General features: G+C 35.6%; 1 protein-coding gene across 2 annotated transcripts; it reads left to right on the top strand.

Moving 5' to 3' along the window:
• The first annotated feature begins 3189 nt into the window (after positions 1–3189).
• Positions 3190–17722, top strand: ADAMDEC1 (ADAM like decysin 1). Of its 2 annotated transcripts, XM_036889066.2 has the most exons (14): positions 3190–3341; positions 5110–5228; positions 6132–6208; positions 6947–7022; positions 8498–8574; positions 9698–9884; positions 10099–10161; positions 10861–10932; positions 11259–11428; positions 11765–11846; positions 12523–12653; positions 13472–13649; positions 16158–16243; positions 17052–17722. In XM_036889066.2, exons 1-14 carry the CDS (start codon positions 3293–3295, stop codon positions 17056–17058), a joined length of 1374 nt encoding a protein of 457 aa, XP_036744961.2. In that variant the 5' UTR covers positions 3190–3292; the 3' UTR covers positions 17059–17722. The 2 variants fall into 2 exon arrangements, with proteins under 2 accessions (XP_036744961.2, XP_036744962.2); XM_036889067.2 differs by lacking the exon at positions 17052–17722 and having other exon boundaries at positions 16158–16247.
• Positions 17723–22204: the final 4482 nt, after the last annotated feature.

Genomic DNA, 22204 nt, shown 5'->3' with positions numbered 1-22204 from the left:
CTTCTACTTAAGGACATATATTACAGACCCTCTGTGTAATTTGAAAGAAGTTGTTTAACCTCGAGTCATCTATAAAATGGGAATTGTAATCTTTGACACAACTACTTAGATCTTTTATGATGATCAGATAAGATAATGTATATAAAAATCTTTACATTTTAACAGATTATTGTATCTTTCATCCATCTTGCTGTTCTATTTTCATTTTTATTTAGTTGGACAATATTTAAACATCCACCCCAAATCATCAAATATAATTTATTATGCAATGTTCTAGAATGTTAAATTATAAGTTTTATGGGAACAAATTCTCTGTGGTCAGGATATTGGCCATTATCTCCTAGTTTTATGATCATAATTAAGTCCTATGTTTAGTTAATCCTTGGATGTTGTATTTATAAGGTCCATATATATGTCATTCCTCTTTTCCTCCAGATGCATCAAGTAAACAAACTCTGCACCATTTCCATAATTTTCATTTGCATGCTAATATTCAACTAGCTAATAGATAGCATCTGTGTCCCAGGCAGATAGTACAGTTTACAAACTTCTTTCATGGTGTGTATGTTCAATGAACATTTTTGAACAGCTGTTATTCAAGGCGCTGTGCTCCTGAAGGGTACGCCAAGGGATACATCTCCTGCCTTTAAGGGGTATAACCAAACTGCTGCTCCCATCAACTGTCCACATTAGGGGATGTCACCTATAAGATTTATATAATCGTTCAAGCTGCAACCTAGAACTCATTCTAGATTCCTCTCTCCCTCCATTGCCATATTCATTCAATTAGCAAGTCTGACAATTTTATGAGCTAAATATCTCTCAGATTTTCCTTATTTAAGATCTCCAGCATATGTCTACACATAACTTGACCCCTGCTTAGCTCACAAAATGTATGTCACATATCTATTAATTTTAATTTTATATTCAAGGCATGGAGAACATGTTATAGTTCTACAAACATATTATGATTTTCTATATACTTATGGTTTTGCTCATATGATTTTCTCTCCTCAGAATGCCCATTCCCCTATTTCTTTTCTAGCTTATATTATCTGACTCTCTCCACTCCCCACAAACTATGTGCTTCTAAAATCTCCCTGAATACAATGCCCAAACCTCAATTGTAATGTTTTCCCTTTGTATATACTATATCTGTTTGTACTTTCATCTAAATTATTATACTTTATTGTGGGAATACCTCAGTACAGTAGAATAGAATCAATATTGCCCAGAAATGTAGTATTAGTTTAATATAAATTTAAATGTAACATATTCTCGATGAATATTTAACTCACTTTGCAACACTAGTTGTATAATTTATAAACAAAGCTAACTTCCATTTAATAGACTGAAAGTAGAATTTTCAATAGCAACAAGAGTTACCAAAAGATAATAAAACATATCCCAAGTGCCGAGAGACATTAATTGTCATCCTAAAACTGTATTCCCAGCTAAACTATCATTAAAGACTAGGGTGAAATAAATCAGAAAGTTTAAGAAACCATGGAAGTGCTTACTTCAAGAAAACTTTAATGAAGGATTTATTAAAGAATATGTTTCACAAAGGAATTTTTTAAAAACAGAATTAATGCTAAAGGGAACTGTAAGCAAAGAAGGTGGTATATCTATGAGTAATTTCAAATAGCATCATCTTCATAAAACACAAAACTAATGATAATGACTAATTTGGGAGTGAAAATCATGGTAGAACTAAAATACTTGACAAAAATATGGAAGGTGGCCAGGGGTGGGGTGCTGATGGGTTAAACCATTCCAAGGGCTTGAATTATTTAATTGTAGAGGTGCTAATTCAGATTGTACTTTGTTAAATTTTAACAGTAACAACTACAGGATATATGTGGAGTGTTGATCTTCTAGACCAGCAAAAGAAATACAGAGAAAACTTAAATAACTCAAAAGAATGTGAAAGAACAGAAAGAAGCATACACATAAAGAAGTAACTACACAACTCACTATCAGATGTTAGCAAACTCCCAAGGTATCAGTAAAAAAGTAAGCTCAGCTCTTATACAGCATAGATTTTTAGACTGGGAAAATTCTATAAATGGAAATGTAATTTGGTGCTAACTCTGCAAGAAATACCATGTCAATGTACCATGAACCTCAGTTGATTTACTTAACTAAATAATACCATTTCTTGTAATTGATTCAAAAGAAGTAATCAGAAATCCAATCAAAGAAATAGACACATTGGGAGAGGTATATAACCTATACACCTGGAAATATCCTAAAGTCATCAAAATAAAGCCTTAATATTCAATAGCATGAAAATGCTTGTGTTATAATGCAGTGCAAAAAAATAACAGGTTCCCAAAACTCTTTATGCAATAAGAACTAAAGTTTTAAAAATTGAATTTTCTTTCACTTTTCTTTTCTTTACCAGTGCATAGGAAGAAATGAAAATAAATTGTCAAAATGTTAACAGAACTCCTTTCCTGATGTTGGGTTATTGGGTGGTCAACTGTTTTCTTCAATATACTTTTTTTGATATTTATGACCATGAAAATGTTTTATTTTTCTAATCAGAAAAGTATTTTCCTGCAGTAGAACTCATAATGCACCTCTAATGTACTTCATATGCAGTACAATTTGGTTGAGGCTAACACTGTCAAAATGGTTTACATTCACACATTTCTTTACAGTTTTACGGGTGTGTATGTGTGCATGCATATGTGTGTGGGACCATGTAAAAATTTTAGAACAAGCTTGAGATAGATACTGATATCATCACCTTCTTTTCACAAATAAAGAGACTGAGGGTTAGAGGGATTAAAATATGCTAGTTTGTAAGACTTTATAGATTTTGTGTTCTCTGTGCCAATTTCTCAAAATACATAAAGACTACTGATGTATTTTCTAAATTAGTAGACCAATTTCTACAAAGTGACTGAACATTATAAATAGTGATGGTTGAATTTGGTGAGCATGTAAATATGTACACAAGCATCTCAGTCTCAGTTGGTGCTGTCCCAGCACTACAGGAGCACCAGGGCCAAACAGCTGTCCAGATGTGATTCCTTAACAAGCTATAACCACAGATGTAAACACCTCTCATAAATGAGGAACATTCTCACGATCTTGACAGTGCAATATATTGGCAATTTCTCAACACCATTAGGAAACACTCCCCAATCTCACAAAGAACGTTTGAGGTTTTAATTTTTTTTCCCCTTATTTTAAAGAGAAGTCAGGGGAGATAAAAGTGGGTGGCGGGGGAGACCACATCTCCACGGCGTGTGAGACTTCTCGGCTACGTGCTGTAGCCAGCATGCCTTTGTTCCTGCTTTCCATCCTATGTCTCATCACCCAAACTCAAGGTAAGCACTGATATATTGACAGTTTATACAAAAGTCTAATTATTTGGTGCACTTTTAAAGTGCTTTTGAGAGAAGGACATGCTCACATGACCCAAAGAGCACTATTATTTGCATTTTGGTATATTTACTCAATTTATACTAACTCTGTGCTCCTAGTCAAGGGTTTGTGATTGGCATAATAATGTAGTTAGGATATCTCTGAAATTGTATCTCTCACTCAATAATCTTACTAGTTCTATTATTTTATTTTTTAAAACACAGTCTCAAATGATGCCAAAGAATTAACTTCCAGACCAGAAATCAAGAATTTCCTAGCCATCTCCAATGTTGTCTTGAATAATAACATTGATATTTTCCACCCCTTAAGGAGGCAATCATTCATCTAAACACGCAATTTGTCCAAAGGTCATGCTAGAGTGGATGACAAGGAAGACTCTCAAGTAAAATTAGAGTTAAATTAGGCAAAATTGCATTACTAAACAAAATAAAAAATTAACTGGCTAACTGAACATTTAGCGGTAGAGTCAGAACTAGAAATTATTAGAATTCACTCAAATTTCAACTCAACAATTCTTTCCACTAGTGAGATTCATATTTGTTTTGATAGAACTTTCAGTAATACATTTATTAATTTTGTGTTTCCATACGTAATGAATCCTTCTTAGTACAGCATCCCAGCACCATGTTGGGGGATGACTAGGAGACAGTTTTTACTAAACTGTTTCTCTTCAACTTCTCCACCTCAGCCAGGTGTAGAATCACCTGGTGTCCCTAAGGTCACTCTGTCACACTGAGTGGGAAACTGGCTGTAAGAACAGACACTTAACTGTGAAAATGAGAGCATTTAAAATAAGACATCATATATGGATGACTAAGCAATTAAAACAAAAAATAGGTTTCTAAGCCTGATGCTAAATAATTTGATATATGTTTTGCTATTGAATTTTTAAGCCAACCTCCATTTTAGGTAAGCAAACAGACGGAAAGGGTAAGTGACACAAGGTCATTTAACTAGGACATAAAAACCACATCTTTTGACTCCTGTATCAATTCTTTTCCTGCTACATGCAAGCCAAATAGAAATAGTCTCTGTAATGTAATTCTAAGTATATCAAGAATATTTGATAATCAAGAATCTATGGGTAATCTTCCTACTTGTCAGATGCTTTAAAATTGCTCTGGCAGAGGATAACAAAAACTTTATTTCTTAAGAAATCTGAAGTCTTAAGGCAGATGCTTATGTGTTAAAGAGCAGAATGGTTTATTGTTACACTGAGAAATAAAATAACTTTTAGGAGTCTGTATACGAAAATTTTGATTTTTAGAGGGGGTAGTCCGGTCACACTACAGATGGAAAAAGACATAAAAAGGAAAAACAGAGATCTCTGAGAACATGGAGAGAAAAATTCACAAGGTTGCTGAGGGCCGCAGAGGAAGAAGGGCCTGGATTACTACAGGCAGAATTCGTGGCTGCCGTCATCACAGCTCTTATCCAAGACTTCTTTCTGGGCAGGGAGGCCCAGAGCTTACACATATTAGAGGTCATAGAAAGAATTGTTTCATCTTCGTCATGTCCTTCCCGAATGGGGGCACAGAACAAAAGAAAACTTCTTTGTTCTCAAAGCTGAAGCTGAAGGTGTTCTTCATATAAGTTTACCTTCTCTATAGGAATTGAGTCTTCATTTCAACCAACCAACCAATCAACCCAAACCAAATAAAACCAAAAAGCTTGAAATATTTTATATCAATGTTATCTCTCTTTCTCTAGCAACAGCCATAAAACAAACACCAGAATTAGAGCTCTATGAAGTAGTTCGTCCTAAAAAACTACACATTTTACACAAAAGAGAGATACAGAGCAACCAGACGGAGAAGCATGGCAAAGAGGTAAGTGATGTGAATAACTGGGATTTTACAATTATCTGGAGAGAATACTAGGAGTCTTTCTACTAATAGAAGTGATGTCACCATCAACACCAAATAGTTTAATCTTGAAGCTCATGGGTACAGCTCCCTTTGTTCAGGGGAGAGCATAGCATTTCTTGAAATGCTTTTGCAATTAAGCAGCAAGAAGGGAGTTAACTGCCCCACCTGATCAGAAAGAAAAAAGTTGCTTGGACCATTTTCCAAGTTTGGGGGCGGCGGGGGGAAGGTACACAGGAAGGACAGCCATTACTAGGAGGAGACATTCCTTGCCAAACTCCCCAAACCCATGTCTTCTCCCCACCCTCACCTCCTGTCCCCCAGTGACATGCCTTTGCCTTTGCTGTTTTGTCTAGAAAGTTCTGTCTAAATTCAACATCATCTCATTAATTAACGAGCTTTTAAAAATGTACTAAGGATATTAACTTTTTGATTATTATTCCAAATGTTTCCCCCATTTTATAATTTTGTTTTATTTTATCCTTTGTAGGTTTTCAGCTGGTTTTCTTCAGTATATTTGGTTTGGTTTTAAAGTAATGAAAGTATATGCCTTATTATATCCAATTAGTGATCCATTAGGACACACAGAATAGTATACTGAACATTAGGGCAGATGATAATTTCCTATCTCACACATAAGAGTTAGCTTAACCTGTTTAAATCATTATTGTGCTGTTGCACATTTTGGAAATCCATCTTAATATACAATTTCTGTTTATTTTACGTATTTCAAAGGCTTAAGAGAACTGCTTTTATTCTATTCACATTTGTAATTATTTTCCTATATATACTACATATATCATTATAATTATTTTAGATAGACTCAGAAATATAAATTGATGTCATTATATAATTAAATGTTTTTAGGAAAGATATGAACCTGAACTTCAGTATCAAATTATATTAAAAGGAGAAGAAATCATCCTTTGTCTACAGAAAAACAGGTATGTTGTACTTCCTAAAATAAAATCACTAGATTATATTAAGACAATGTAGAAAGGTAAATCTTGAGACTCTCTTTAGTATGGTTTGGGATAGAAGACACGAAGCATACTGAGTTTATATGTTATTAGCTTGCGCTAATGTTATCCAAGAAGGTTAATGCTTACTTAGGAAATTATATGCAAAATTAAAGCAAAGAGCTATGCATATAAATGTCTTTCATCTTTGATGATTCTTGGAATTTACCAAAAATCTTATCTACCCAGAAAAACTCAAACCTTGGATGTGACTTTCCATTATTTTTATAAGAACATATGTCCAAGGCTCATTTTCAGGACCCACAACCTGAGGTAGATCCTGAGGATGGGGGTCCCCCAAGCTCTATGACAGTCAATAAACTCCTCTTTGAATGCAACGGTCCCTTATACACCAAGCATCTTTCAGAGACCCTGTAGAGGCTGCTTTCAGTGCAAAAACATCCCAAAACAAACCCATTTGAAGATAGAGACTCTTCAGCTGAAAAGTAGCTGAGGGCCTGTCTTTCCTTAGAGCTGATAGGTAGAGCTAATTCTTTGATTTGCTTCAGCAGCAGTGTTTTAATGTTGGAAAAGATCAATGGGCCAGAATGGCAGCCCTTTCTCATTGTTGACATTATCATCCTTTTAGTGCTGAAGATCATGTCAAGAATATTAGTCTTTATTGCCACCATAATGTATTATGCAACTTTCTGATCCCTACAGGCATATCGGGCCTGATTACACTGAAACATATTACTCACACAAAGGAGAAGAAATCACTACAAGCCCGCAGAATATGGTAGGTTCTGAATGTCTTCTGAAACTCTTTCTGGGATCTGCCCACTTATATTATAAGATTCATAGGTACAAGGACAACCTAAAAAAATCAAAGAACTTGAAAGCAAGGTGCTCATCTATGACCAATGAGACAGAGGATGACAAAAAAATCATAGCCATCTTTTGTAAAGGTAAATATAGTGAAAGTCTTCCAAGTGTTGCATTTTAGAAGCAACCAAAAGTCTACTTTCCCTTAGACTATGTTTTCAGTAAGTTAGAAGTATTCTCCCCTGTAAGTACTTGAAATGTCATGTTACTGTTTGCTATTTTCTGATGATATATCCATTTATCCTGAGATCAGCAATGGAATATCAATTATTTAATTAATATAACTTTATATCTGGTTAAACCACCATGCTATAGATAATGCCAAGTCCTAGATGTCAGACATACAGAACCAATGCCAAAGGAATAACAGGAAGAGAACACAAAAAGGTTTAATCATGGAGTATTACCAAGCTAAATGAGTTTCTCACAACCAAACATGTACGTCTCTTCAAAAAATCAGACAAACATTCTACCACAAAATGGCTCTTTATTCCCTTCTCACTTCAAAATTCTTATTTCATAGACATCTGAGTTTTTGCTAACATTGACCTCTGGGGAAAGTATCTAATGAATTAATTCATGCTCAAGTGTGAATGGCCAATGGTTTCTTAATGTGGTACCTTTTCTTAGTCATCTATAAGAAAATTTTTATGATGACAGGATTTTTCCAAAGGTAAGAAAATCACAGATAGAGTTTCAGACCCTGAGACAAGTCAGTGTATTTTGAAGGAAGGTTTAGTCATTTGCTTTCCTGGATCATTCTACATAAGTGGCTTCCTTATTTGCTTCATGGAACACCCATCATATCAGAATCCCTACTTGCCGAAACATTCTTTGGGTTTCTGATACTGGTAATGGGATTCCACTAACACACCAATTAAAATGATGAGTTGGACCAGTTAATATTAAGGGTTTAGGAGTGGTAGTGTGGCCTCTTGGGAACTCTAGATTCTAGAAAAACAGGGACCTCATTTTACTGACTTGTGATGCACAGCATCTTAGGGACTCAGCATAGGGAAGCCAAATTCTCACAAACTGACCAGCAAACCTGAGCAATCTCCAGGAGTACTGGACTTCAGAGGGGCTGGCTACTCCTTAGATGCAGTGTCCAGTTACACTATGAACCCACTTAGGTTCAAACTCCCTGGACTTTTATTTGTGCGAATTAGTGCCAGAAACGTAGCTCAGCCATCAAATTTGGAGTTTTCAAGATCAGTGGTGGAGCAGTTCATATAATCTCTGAGGTTCTCACTGTTTTTGCTTCTGGGAATTGCTGGCTACAACCACTACTTGAAGAACTTTCTTACATATTCAAGATAACAGCTTTTACCACAACTAAGATTCACTTATTCTTGTCATTTAAAGAATTATTTCTTTTTTCCGCCTCAGGAACACTGCTACTATAAAGGACACATCCTAAATGAAAAGGATTCTGTTGCCAGCATTAGTACCTGCAAGGGGTTGAGGTGAGAGCCACTCACAAAAGTATTAAACAGCAAGTACCAATTTGTTACACAGAACTTGAGTCTTCCTGGATATTATGTCTTCTTACTACCTTGGTAAATTGTATCCATCAATAAAGTGCTGAATATATGTGGTTAAAGTGGAGATAAAGTACCACTCTTGTGATCGTTCCATATTCTGCTTCTCTTAGCAGTTGGCTCTACCAATGTTTACCCAAAATACTACATTCTGGACCTTGATGATATGTAGATCCATTTCCATGTTTATCTGTTCAACCCCCTGAAATGGCTTTCTTTTGCTTTCTTAAAGATTGTATTCTGAAATTGTCATGTCATGCCAAACATCATATTTAAAGACTTAATATTTAATTCCTGCCAATAAGGGGATGTTTGGGGAGTGAGAAAAATGCACTGAAAGAAAATAACCACCACAAAATTGTACCTCTGAGTGATCGTTATTGTTAACACTTTGTCGTGTTTGTAGGCTTTTATGAATATCAACAAATATACCTTTTACATGGTTGAAATATGAACAAAAATACACATAACGTTCTTCTAATATCGTTCATACCACCTGATATCAGAAGCCTTTTCCCAATATCATTAAATACTTTCATCAGTGTGCTTTTTAATGGCAATGTTGACTTCAAAATATTCCATCATATGCATTCATTTTATATTTTTGAACTAATTTTCTTACTAAGAAGAGGAATTCCTCAAGCTACTACTAGTTCCAACCTGTCCCTCTGACTGACCTGCTCATCTTTCTTTCTGTCTTCTGGGGTTCTTGGTATCTGCAAACACTCACTCTAGTCTCCATTATATTTGTAGGGTCTGTTAAGAATATTGCTAAGTGTATAAATAAGCTGGACACATTTATTGAGCTCATAATGTAAATTCCAAATTCTCTGGGAAAGCTTTATCTTAGTATTTCTTGTCCAGAATTCTCTAGATAAACATCAGCCCAATTTTAGTATTGAAAAATACTGATTATAACCTAAATTAGCAAAATAGAAAGGCCTATAAATGAAAAGTAAGTGTGAGCCTGGGATTGAGGGAGAGGTAGGCTCCATTCAGTATATGGACTGTGGAGGAGGATTCTGAAATACAAGCCTACATCTTGCAGGGGATACTTCACTCATCATGGTCAGAGATATATGATAAAGCCTCTGAAAAGTATAGACCAAGAAGATCATGCCGTCCTCACCCATAACCAGGAGGAGCTAGAAACAGCTGATCGCAGTTGTGGTGTAAGAAATGTTGGCAGGAAACAAGGACTTCTTCGAGCCTCTAGGTCACTCAACAACCCAGAGGTAAGTGTGGCTTTCCTATGTCATCCCATTGTCTCATCAATGGTACATGATCTACTGGTGTGCTCAGCAAGGGCTGTATAGGTAAGGTCTGCAGTTAATTTATTTACTCTTCACTTTAATTTCCCTCTGAAGAAAAATATACATTTCCTTGTAAGCATTTCAATCTTTCAAGATAAAGATAATTATTAACAATGTTCTTTTATTTTTTGTAAAGCAAGAACGCTTTCTTCGGGCTAAGAAGTACATTGATCTCTTTTTGGTGCTGGATAATGCCTTTGTGAGTATGAAATACGTGTGCTCCTTGGATAGCTCAGTCAACTTTTAAGTTTTCTTACCAAGCAAATACAAGTAGTAAACTATTCTAGCTGAGTATGTGGAGTCTGCCCACGTGAATGGTCTGGTCTGTTCTACCTGCCTTGCTGAAATAGTTTTCACTCACCTATTTCTCCTTTAATATCCATCTGCTGCCAAAAGATTCAGATCTTGGAAACAGATTAATACAAGATTGCTCCAGAAAATCAATCATAATAAAGAGAAACAAAAAAGAATGGGTTATCAAAATATCTTTAAAAATGATCACTATTATGTAAATATAAAGTAGATACAAAACCATATATACTTTACAAATTATGTTTATATATATAAAAAACTAGAATCTGTGTTTTAAGTGTTGCTTTAAAATCAGATTTCAACAATATTGGTTTAAAGACATTGAAAATATTGACTTGATGTATTCGACTGATAAAGGAAAAGCATTAAGATGTGACATGAATGCCTAATTTTTCTCTCTCCAAAATATTCTTTCATTTAAAAATATATTTGTTGAAATGGAGTCTTAGATATAAAATGAATAGACATTTATGTACACTCAAATGTGTAATTTTTCTTAAAATGTGAAATCCTGTTCCCCATCAGCTTTCTTACTTTAATTCTTTAATTTGTAATTTCAATTATACTTTGCTTTCATATTTTACAGTATAATATCTCTAAGGGAAATCTAACTTTGATAAGAAGCTTTGTGTTTGATGTGGTGAACCTACTCAATGTGGTAAGATGTTTGTCCGGAAAAACATGTGTTTCCACATGGGAGGCTGGGGTTTCCCTATGGTTTTACCAAGTAAGGAGTTGGAAGGGTCACAGTGACTTATTGTCAGTAGTTTTGGGAAATTCAGCAGACAAGATTCGGCATTAAGGTAAAATCACTTCTTTACTTTACAGTACTTTATACTTTACAGTACTTATACTGTAGCAAAGACAATGTCTAGAATTTCTATTTTCAAAATGGGTTACTTTTATCCATTACTTGTCATCAGCAAAAGATCTAAACACTAAAGAAATCAAATGTTTTCATGGAGAAAAATGCTCTTCCCACAGATTTATAACACCATAGATATTCAAGTGGCCTTGGTAGGTATGGAAATCTGGTCTGACGGTGATAAGATAGCGGTGGTACCCCAAACAGGCGTTACCTTTAACAACTTTCTGAGTTGGCATCGTTCTAACCTGCGGAAAATGAGGAGCCATGATCATGCTCAGCTACTCAGGTGAGCACACAGCGGCTAGGGGCAGGGGTATGTAGGTTCTTGGCAGAAATTTCTGTTCAGTTATATCTCTTTGATCAGTTGTCAGAGAGCCTGAAGTTCTACCATTAACAGGTCCCCTGTAAGATTATTGGAGACCCATGTCCGATTACTAAAATAGAACCTGGGATGCGAGATAACCATCTGTGGCTATTATAACGCTATGGAATAACAGTCGTTTTTCTGGGCCTAGTGGATATGAAAAGGGTAGGACAAAGAGGAAAATTTTAAATATATTGACCAAAACTAATGGTTCCAAAGACTCAGATTGTGAAAATGAATCTATAACTTTCCACACAGTGGAATCGGCTTCAACAACCGACACGTAGGAATGGCGGCCTCAAACTCCTTGTGTTCTCCATCTTCCGTTGCTGTTATTGAGGTTTGTAAACTTACAGTAAGGCTCCTTGTGGTTCTGTATCCTTCGGAAGACAAGCAAAATGCCTTATACAGACGTAACACAGTGAACATTTGCTGAGTCAGTAAACAGAGATAGAAACGAGCCTGCTGGTCACCTACTGGTCATACAATGAAGATTACTTGGATTATGAAATGGAATATCTCCTCACTTGACCTCCTGGAAGGCTTCGCTCTTTAACTGGTGTTAAGGAATAAGAGCAGGAATACTGGGACAGAAAGGGAATGCATGTGTCCTTTGAGCTGAGTCAACTTCAGATTATTCATCCCCAGTATCAATGGCCCAAGAGGTCAGACAGGTGCATGTTGGTGTCATACAGCCAAGCACTACCAATATATTAGGCATCAGGGAATAGTTTGTGGAAGCCATGAGTACATACCTATTGGTACTTCCTATGAAGGATGTAATTACCTTAATTTAACCACGGTTTACTAAGAACTTACTAGTTGAGCAAATAGTTACTAAGCACTGACTCAATTTCAAATGTCTGTTAACACTTTATAATAACCAGTAACAGGGAAAGAAACTTAATGACTCATTATTTTTCATCTGCCAAACTATTTTACCACATACTGAACACTGGAAACAATCAGGAAATAACTAAATAAAATAAGAAATACTATTTGTTTCTTTCTTCTAGGCTAATAAAAAAAATAACGTGGCTCTTGTAGGAGTGATGTCCCATGAGCTGGGTCATGTCCTTGGCATGCCTGATGTTCCATATTACACCAAATGTCCCTCCGGGAGCTGTGTGATGAATCAGTATCTGAGGTGAGAACTGTCACCCTCAAGAAAAAAACATATTTCTTAAATCTTAAAGAATTCAGATGCAGTCTATACCACTGGATGGGCAGTTTTCACCAAAGGCTGTGTACCCCATTAATTCACCCTCTACCCTATTGGTGTACAGTTTTTACCAGTAATCAGGGCTCATTATTTAAGATTTCCAGATATGCCAGACTAATGCTTCTAAGTAGAGTGACCATGTTATTTTAAGTAAAAATAATTTTAACTTTAAATAATATATTTTTAAATATGTATCTAATTAAGATGACAAAAATATCCTTATATATCCACTACGCCAATCAATCATTTTTATGTTATTATTAATTATCTTCGAATGCCACCTATTTTGCAAAGACTTGGGACAGAAAAGTGAACTAAACACGCCTTGCTCTAGATGTGCTCCTGACAAGGAAGAGAAATACGTCCATAGAACCTCTAAGTCAGTGATGATTTCTTTCACTAGTTCATGGTTATTATTACTTATCTCTCAGCCCTCACTGGTGAGACGAGTGTGTGGTAAAGGGTGGTGAAGCTCATGCCTGCTGCCATATGGGACAGGACTGAATCCGCACGGGAATTTAAATTATCTCAGCTATAGAGCTGAGTGTCTAGGAAGACAATTTTCCAAATAGCATAATATGCATGCTCTATTGCTCTCCACATATAAAACAGTGTAGTGTTTAACAAGAAATTCCTAATTTTGGAATTTCCACCAAACCAGGCAATATAGTTAGACAAGTCAGATGCTCATGATCATTTGTCATTATATATCATGGTATTTCTGGTTTTCTTTCTGGTTACAGTTCAAGATTTCCAAAGGATTTCAGTGTATCTTGCCGCTTCCATTTTGAAAAATATATTTTATCTCAAAAACCAAAGTGCCTTCTGCAAGCACCAATTCCTAAAAATATAATAACAAAACCAGTGTGTGGGAACCAACTTCTGGAAGTAGGAGAAGACTGTGATTGCGGCTCCCCTAAGGTATAAAAATATCTATAGTTTAAAACATTTATTAGAGAGTTATTGTGGCATAAGAATTGCTGTTTTCTTTTTCCCTTTTTAAAAAGAGGTTCTTTCGTAAATTCTTTCCAAAGACAAACTTGGCATTGTAGTAAAAAGTAGACTTCGACTTGTGTGGTTAGGGCTGATCTTAGTCATTATTTGAAAGGCATTTCAGAAACCAGGATATGCTTACGACATGATTATATAAGGTTCAATGTAAAGAAGTAAACCATTAACTAACATATCACTTATGATCTTTCCTACATGTGTTAGAAGTCCCTAAGTTATCTAAAGTCACAGTTGATCATTTGTGGAGCAGTAACAATTAGAGATCTAGAAGTTCTCTCCATAGAGTGAGTAGGCCTTCTCTCATTAAGCAAGTGTTTAAACTAGGTAGTAAATAAAACAGAGAAGGAAAAAAGAGAAAAAAAATCGTGTAAGCCCATAGAAAATGGCTTATTGACATAGAACATCTAAGATTTTTATAGAACATCTAATTATTATAATTCTGCTCATCTTTATAAAAATCTGGCTCCTTCAAGGCATCAGAGTACTCTAAATATCAGTGTACTCTGATAAAATGTTCACTAGCGACGCTATGATAGATATCTCTCAGTGTTCTTTTCATAATAACCCTTTTTTTACTTTTAAGACTAAAAAAATGAGTTAATATTTAAGAAATTTTCTATGTATCAATCTGCAAAGTTTTTGTATACACCATCCCCTTTATTACTGTCAACAAACCTGCAAGATAGGTTTTTTTATTATCTCAATTTAGAGAAGTGAGACTCAGAAAAGTTAAGCAACTAGTTCCAAGGATTCAAAGCTAGTAACTGGTAAGGCTGGTTATGACCCAAGATTCATCCATTATTTTAAAGGGAAAGCATATAATCTCTGTATGCTTCAGTTTATTTATTCAGAAATGTTAAGCTGCTGAATTCTATTAAAGATGAACTAATATGGTATAACTAATCATTTGTAACAAATACCACAATACTCTGTTAATTATAATGAGGTATGGAGTTTTACAAATGATTTGGTACCTTATAATACATTAGATTTAAGTTTATCTCATTCTTAAGGTGGTTACATTCCCATCTGGTTTCTTGGGTGGAAGACAGTTGAAGTGGTTCATAACCCTAGGTTCTGATTTTAACAGGCAAATGGCATGTATTCAGTGCACACTGACGAAAGAGAAAAGAGTACTATATATAATGTGTAAGATTTGATATTCTTTATGGCAGCCAGCTCCTATATTTTTCTGTATCTTGATTTTCTTCTTATGTAGTTAAATAAAACAAGACAGTTCAAGTTAATGAACAACTGAATTTTTTTAAATAACTGTTTTCTTATCCAAAAAGTAGCATATGTACTTTATATAGTATCCTTTAGTGAATAATCTAGTTTTCCATGATCCAATCTGCTGTTGTATTATTTTTATGTATGTATTTAGGTCTTTTAGATTTAAAAAGTAATATTCTATTTAACTGCCTAGATAATGCACAGATGTCATGCTATTTAATGATTATAACTATACCTTTTAAAATTTTTATTTATTTTTATTAAAGTTATTGCTAATACACAATCTTATGTTGGTTTCAAATGTACATCACAGCCCCTGTTCAACAGTCCCTGTGATCAACTCATATTGTGATTGTGAATTATTGTGCCCTTTTATTCCCCTCCACCCTGCACCTGCCCCAACCCTTCCTGCTTGGTAACCACCAGACACTTCTCAGTGTCCATAAGTCTAATACTGTTTTGTTCCTTCCGTTTGTTTTCTTTGTTTTATAGCCCACAAATAAGTGAAATAATTTGCTATTTATCTTTCTCCTCATGGCTTATTTCACTGAGAATAATACCCTCTAGATCCATCCATGTTGTTGCAAATAACAGGATTTCTTTTTTTTTTATGGCTGAATAGTATTTCATTGCGTGTATGTACATTTTTTAGAATCTTTAATATCGTAATAGCATTTTAACATCTTTAATGGCAAGTCTTTTCATTGTTTTTTATGCAAAATATTGAATTAAATATAACTAAAATAGCATGTACATACATAAATTAAAATTGTGTGTGTGTGTGTGTGTGTGTATTCATTACCAGTTCTCATTACCAGGATCATGCAGGGTTGGTAAAATAAATTGGGGATATTCAATTTTTTTCACCATCTTCAAACAGTTTGAATGATATAGAATATTCTCCCTTGAAGTTTTAACTTAATTTACATGTAGTACCATCTCAACCAAATTTATTTTGGGGTAATTCTTGGATAAATCTACTTTTGTTCTTTTAAGAGGTAGTTTCCTTACTCATAACATTTTTTTCTATTATTAAATTTCCTAATCATGTCCACTAAATATGTATAGCAGAGTAATGTAGTTTAAAAAGTGACATTTCTTTGTCATCTTGTACCAGAAGTCAATGCACCTAGTCTATAAAAAAATAAAATACTCAACCACTTTCCCTCTGTATGTGTTTTAAAGAAATGTACCAACCCTTGCTGTGATGCCGCTACCTGTAAATTAAGATCCGAAACCGAGTGTGGAGAAGACACTCTGAACCATACCACGTAAGACCTTTTTATTCTTTGTCTCCAAATATTTTCTCACTTTTATTTCGGCTTTGATAAAGATGTACCACTCAACTGTACAATACACTAAGACGCAACTTATTTTACATTTTTAAAATGACTTGATTTCAGAAAAGATATAAAAGCCATCATGTACATAAATAATTCAGGGTTATGTGGGTACTAATATACTAGTGAGAAAAGTAGTTGCTTTGGCATCTGCGAGATGAAGATCATTGACATCTGTGCGGAAAATGGTACAAATTTCTTAGGTAGTGATGAACTTAATACAAAATAAGAGGAAGGAAAGAAAAGCTTGTTCTAAAAATACCTTGACTGATGAGCGAATTGGTTAAGAGCTCATAGTTGTAATTGTGTAAGATAGTTAGAAAATCAACAGTTAAGAACACATCACAAGACTTGACAATTATATTTCTTTTAAGTGTCTCCGTGAGCCATAATCTACACAGTATTCTGTGTTTTATACAATCCTGGGGAGCCCAGCTGCTCTGAGTTGTCCCATTACTGGGTAAGACGGGCAATTCAGTATCATGGAAAGAAAACTGGACTTGGTCTCAGGAAACTTCAATTCCTTCTCTCAGTTCTGCCCCAAACTAGCTGTGGGACTTGAAGCCATGTTGTTTAATTGTTTAATTGGTTTTCTCACCTATAAAATGGAGCTTGTGATATTGTCTGTCTATAGGGTTGTTAGTATTATTTAAATTCTATAAATATTCATTATCATTATTATATAGTATATATAATTGATAGTCAACATGCCTTCCAAATTTTTTTTTCTTTTAATCAGACAATGAATCTGAACATCTACTTCATTGAAATGCTAATTGCCAGGCCAAGAATCAAGAAATCTAAATATGCCAGGAAACTTGTGTATTTTCATGGTTGTACTTAAATATATTTTGCTTTTCACTTGTCATTATACTTCCTGTATTTTTACCAGTCTAACCAATGGGTAAATAGATGTACTCGGAGAAGTTGCCTGTTTTCTAAGACCTAATCTTTAGTGTATTTTTAACGATTGCTTAGCTCTGCACTTTGAAGAACAAGAGAAATTAGCCTTTGATCAAAACAGGTCAAAATGCAGCACTGAACTATTCAGGCTCCATTCAGAATTGTAAATTTATGAGTAACCTGTAATTTAACCCCCTTTAATTCTACCCCTATAGCCTGTGAAATAAGACCACTTAATGAGCCTTTGGAAGGAAGAAAGGAGAGCAGAATTCATGTCATTTATTACTCTTCAGGATCCCACCTGGGTCGTAGAGATGAGACATTTTTCTATATCATATCAAAATTAATTAAATACACACATTTGTCATTATACCATCACATATAAGGTTAATTATGAGAAGTCTGCATTGCTTACATTTTAGTTTAGTTACCAAGAAAAATGCTTCATTTATCCATTGATTTAATGAACCTTAATGTCAGTGAATAAAGACACAACTTTTTGAGGTCGTTCTGTGTGGTCATTCTCAAAAATTGGTATTTCCAAGCTTTGCTATGGTTTTGTGTTAGGTGTTAAAACCTGACCTAGTTGGACAATATTCCCTCAGGTCCTCCGACAGTATTGCCACAGTTTCCCAGGCATACTATATAAAGAGGTGAGAAAAAGGGCGCATCATCTATTAATGCCCAAAAGGACATGACTCGAGACCAGTCACTTAAGATTAGACTTCCTCCTGAGGTTTCTTTCTCCAAATACTTTTAACAATCATTCAAAAAAATTTTTTTACACTTCCATGATGCCTGTGCTGGGATACAGATGGGGCTTTGACATGAGCAGCCTTCCTGGAAGCCCTGCCTTCTGATGTTGGCTGTCCCCCCTACTGCCTGTTGTTGGCGGCTTGGCCCTCCCGGTGTCACAGGTGAAGATACATGCCAGGTGTCGCCGATGCCATGCTACAAGCCCAGGGCACGACTGTCAGTATCTCCCTGTCCTTTGGACTGATACAAATTTCCAGTCAATTCTTGCCAAGGGAAAAATCTTTCTTTGGACATATTTCCCCTATTTCATTCTCAGGTAGAGGCTTCTTTTGGTAAAACTGCCTGAGCAGCAAGGATAAGAGCCCATGGCACGCTGGAGACAGCTAGTGCTGGCTTGTGAGGGCCGATTGTTAAATTTTCAGTAGTATTATGAGCTGGTTATGAGACACAGTCATTACTAAAAGCTAACCTATATAAATTTATAATTAAATATGTTGTATTAAAACCTATATTAGAGTTCTCCAGAAAAACACAACATATGCATATGTAAATATAGGAGTGTGTGTGTGTGTGTGTGTGTGTGTGTGTGTGTGTGTGTGTGTGTGAGATGTGCATATGATAACAGAGAGAGAAAGAAATGGAGATTCATTATGAGACATTGCCTCACAGGATTATAAAGGTGAGAAGTCCCGGCAGCCACCATCTGCAAGATGCAGGCCCAAGAGAGCTGGTGGTGTAATTCAGTCCAAAGGGAAGAGAAGATCTGATGAGATGTCCCTGTCAAGCAGGCAGGCAAAAAGAAAAAAAAAAGGGGTGAACTCTTTCCTCTGCTTTTTATTCTACTCAGGCCTTCAACTGCTTGGTTGAGGCCTGCCCACGCTGGATAGGGTGACCTGCTTTATTGAGTCCGCTGGTTTGAATGCTGACCTCATCCTTAACCACCCTCAGACAGACCCAGAAGTCATGTTCAAGCTGGGCGCCCCATGGTGCAGTCAACTTGACACATGGAATTAACCATCACAAAAGCAAAAGAAATACAGGAAACTTCCCACCTCCTATTCTACTGCATCTTACTAACCTATGCTCTCTGGTTCCTGGGCCTGCCATAACCATGTCAAGGAAACACCCTGTAATCACGTGCTAATGTACATCACTACTGGGTGCTCAGTGATGTCACATCGGTAGCTTGAAATAGACCCTAGTGGGAGAATTTTATTAAGAAAATGTTATAAATCGATTATTGTCTTGTTTACACGTAAGGAAACCATGGGGAAAATATTTATAATGCTGATTACACTTAAATGAGTCTTTATAGCAGTTACAATGTGTGTAGCACCACAAACTGAGAAACTATTCTTTCAGTAGTTGGAAACTATTATCCAATTCAACAAAGAAGTCCCTGACATCTTTGACAAGTGAATGAAATTCCAAAATACATCTTTGTTGTTTCAGTTTCACTCATTGTGTAAAAAAGGTATAAGCGAACATTCATATCAGAAGTACATTCATCATCACCTGCAACTGTAATTCGGCTACAGACATGAGTGATCAGCAGAAGCCAGTGAAAGCAGCCTGTGAGAACTGAATGGCTATTTGGAATTTGTAATATATAATATTGTATGTTCTATTATTTGGGAAATATATGCCGCAAATTCTTTATATCAGTAAAATTTATTACAAACATATGTACACATGGGCACACATGCATTTCTTTCTCAGAAAGCCATTTGTTAAAAATTAACCACCTACCATATTTTTAAACATAAAATTTTTAAGTCATATCCGTGCAGCAATTTTGTCCAAGGCATATCAGTGTTATCAGAATGGCCAGGTCATAGGGCACGATGGATTCTATTAGCCTGGAAAGATCACAATCCCTTTTCCACTTTCTTCTCAGCTACTGCGTAAATCCAAGTCCATAGTCTGGCCCTTTCCTCTTCCCTTTAAAAGAGTCCCTGTATTTTTCTGAAATTTGCTTTGATCAGGGCTACTCCAGTCGTTCCAACATGGACTTGTATCTGTAAACCTCAAAGGAAAGAAGCCGGGACTCTCATTCTTTACCACCTAAAAAGAATATTCTTCCTCAGTTGCTTGAGACTGTATAGCAATATGGGTTGGGTGTGTAGTAGGGAGAGTCCTTTATAATTCTACTTAATTATATATTATTGGAGCATCCAAGCTCCAATACCTGGTATATATTGTGGGGAAAGGGTGGCACTTAACTCCAGTGGGCTTCAGCATCTCCTTGCCTTGTTAAAATGTTCTATTACACAATTTTCAATTTCTAAATGATTCCTCATTTGTCATGAAAAGAGATGCATCTTCAGAAAAATGGCCTAGAGATTTAGGCAATTTGTAAAGGCTGTCTGTAATCAGCATATGACCAAATAACCCATTTAAATGCAATGTTACCCACTGAATTTACCAGAGGTCATAGAACTATCCAGAAAAAAAAATTGCTATGATAAAAGCTTAAAAACTGCTTTTTTAGAAACCTCCAGATGGTTGTTATGTTGGTAGACCAAACATCTGGATAGTTTGTTTCTGATGTTTGGCAATATGCATACAGCCTTACATATGGTGTGTTTTTAACAGCTAGAACTTATTTTCAAAGGCATAATTCTGTTTCCAACCAAAACACAATCATACTACCATACATCTGTTCAATGCTATGTTTTTCCAAAGTGTGTTTACATTTTTTATCTAGCTTGAGTCTTAATGAAATCAATTGCAGACATGCACGGTGAGTATTACTATTTTTATTTCAAATGGGAAAAAAAAATCTGTGGCCAAAGAGTTTGTTCAGTGATTTATCTAAGCCTCTATAGAAAACTTACGGCAATCACAGAACTCAAACTCAAGTGTCCTGAGTTACTTAAAATAATTTAGACTTCCACCATTTTATCCTTCATTCTGACGGGATTATGTCTTGAAATGGATGAACCTCACATTTTAAAGCATTCAAGTAGCACTTTATTTATGAGTAAATCCTAAGAGAACCCAGGATGGTGTTGGAAAGTGCACAGGAGCTCAAAGGATGCATGTCTATAGATAGTGCTCAGTAATTCGCTTTCCAAAGACAATGATTGTTCCTCTCCCTTCCCTGCCCTGGATCAAATGGCCTAGCACTAGGAGTTTGCTTTTAAAGTGAAATTTCTTTAATCTGTAATTGCATACAAATTAGCAATGTACTAAGGAGAAGGAAATTGAATTTATACAAGGATAAACAAATTTATCCCTCTTTAGTATTGAAAAATACATGTATTCAAATATAATTTTAACCCTACTAACCAGACTTTATTCTAATGGCTATCAGACACCATGTGAGGTCCTTGTCAGAATATATAATGGAAGCTGAGCACCTACTGTATACCCAGTATATTACTAAGTAGTGAATATAGAAGATATGTATAGCATAGTTTTCTTCTCCCTGGGAGTTTTTAATTTATTTGGAGATAACAGTTGGATGCACACTGAATACTTTCAGGATAACATAAGAAAGCAAATTCTTAGGTGGCAGGCCAGGTGGTACAGGCTGTACTTGCTGTCGGAGGCTGGACCAGTGAGAGACCCAGGCTGCCTGGAGTAGCTGAGGTAGAGCTCCCCTAGGAGAGGTGGCTTCACTTAGCTCTTGAGGAATGACACAGCTTGAAAAGTCTAGGTAACAGAGTTGGGGGTATTGGGGAAGATTCCAGAAAGGAGTCAGGAGACAGGATGAGAATAATAAAACGTTAAGACAAGGAGGAGCAATACGCCACTTCCTGTCCCAAGCCTTGGCCACCGCCTTGCAGTGAGTTTGCCGTAAGGCAGAATGCGGGGTTATGTGAGTGATTCATCATATTTACGTCTATTAAATGAGGAAGGACTTTATTCTAATGGCTGTCAGACACCATATGGGGTCCTTGTCAGAATTCATCTTATTTATTTTTTGTCACACTCGCTCCAGTGCAGTAATTTTTCCATTTTGCAGATGATTATATTCACGTTCAGAAAGATTTAACCAATGCCACACAACAAGTAAATGGATAGCTCGGGTTTCCCCCTGATAGGACATTCTTTTTTTTCAGTGCAGTACACTGAATTTTTAGAACTTAAAAATCATATGTATTCACTGTATATTTTAGAATCTAATCAGAAAATAAAATAATTGTTAAAACCATAATAAAAAGAAAGCTGTATACATATTTAAATAGTTGTCACACCAAATCATATTTTCAGCATTTTGTATAAATC

This window comes from Manis pentadactyla, chromosome 1, assembly GCF_030020395.1.
Source record: "Manis pentadactyla isolate mManPen7 chromosome 1, mManPen7.hap1, whole genome shotgun sequence".
Taxonomy (NCBI): Eukaryota; Metazoa; Chordata; class Mammalia; order Pholidota; family Manidae; genus Manis; species Manis pentadactyla.
This window is presented reverse-complemented; position numbering and strand designations above follow the sequence as displayed.

What these genes read in the sequence shown, in the direction of transcription:
- ADAMDEC1 (XM_036889066.2), top strand. Translation starts at nt 3,293, where the DNA reads ATGCCTTTGTTCCTGCTTTCCATCCTATGTCTCATCACCCAAACTCAA. An exon ending in TCTCATCACCCAAACTCAAG is followed by an intron (nt 3,342 to 5,109) that starts GTAAGCACTGAT and finishes CTCTTTCTCTAG; the next exon opens with CAACAGCCATAAAACAAACA. An exon ending in CTTCCGTTGCTGTTATTGAG is followed by an intron (nt 11,847 to 12,522) that starts GTTTGTAAACTT and finishes TCTTTCTTCTAG; the next exon opens with GCTAATAAAAAAAATAACGT.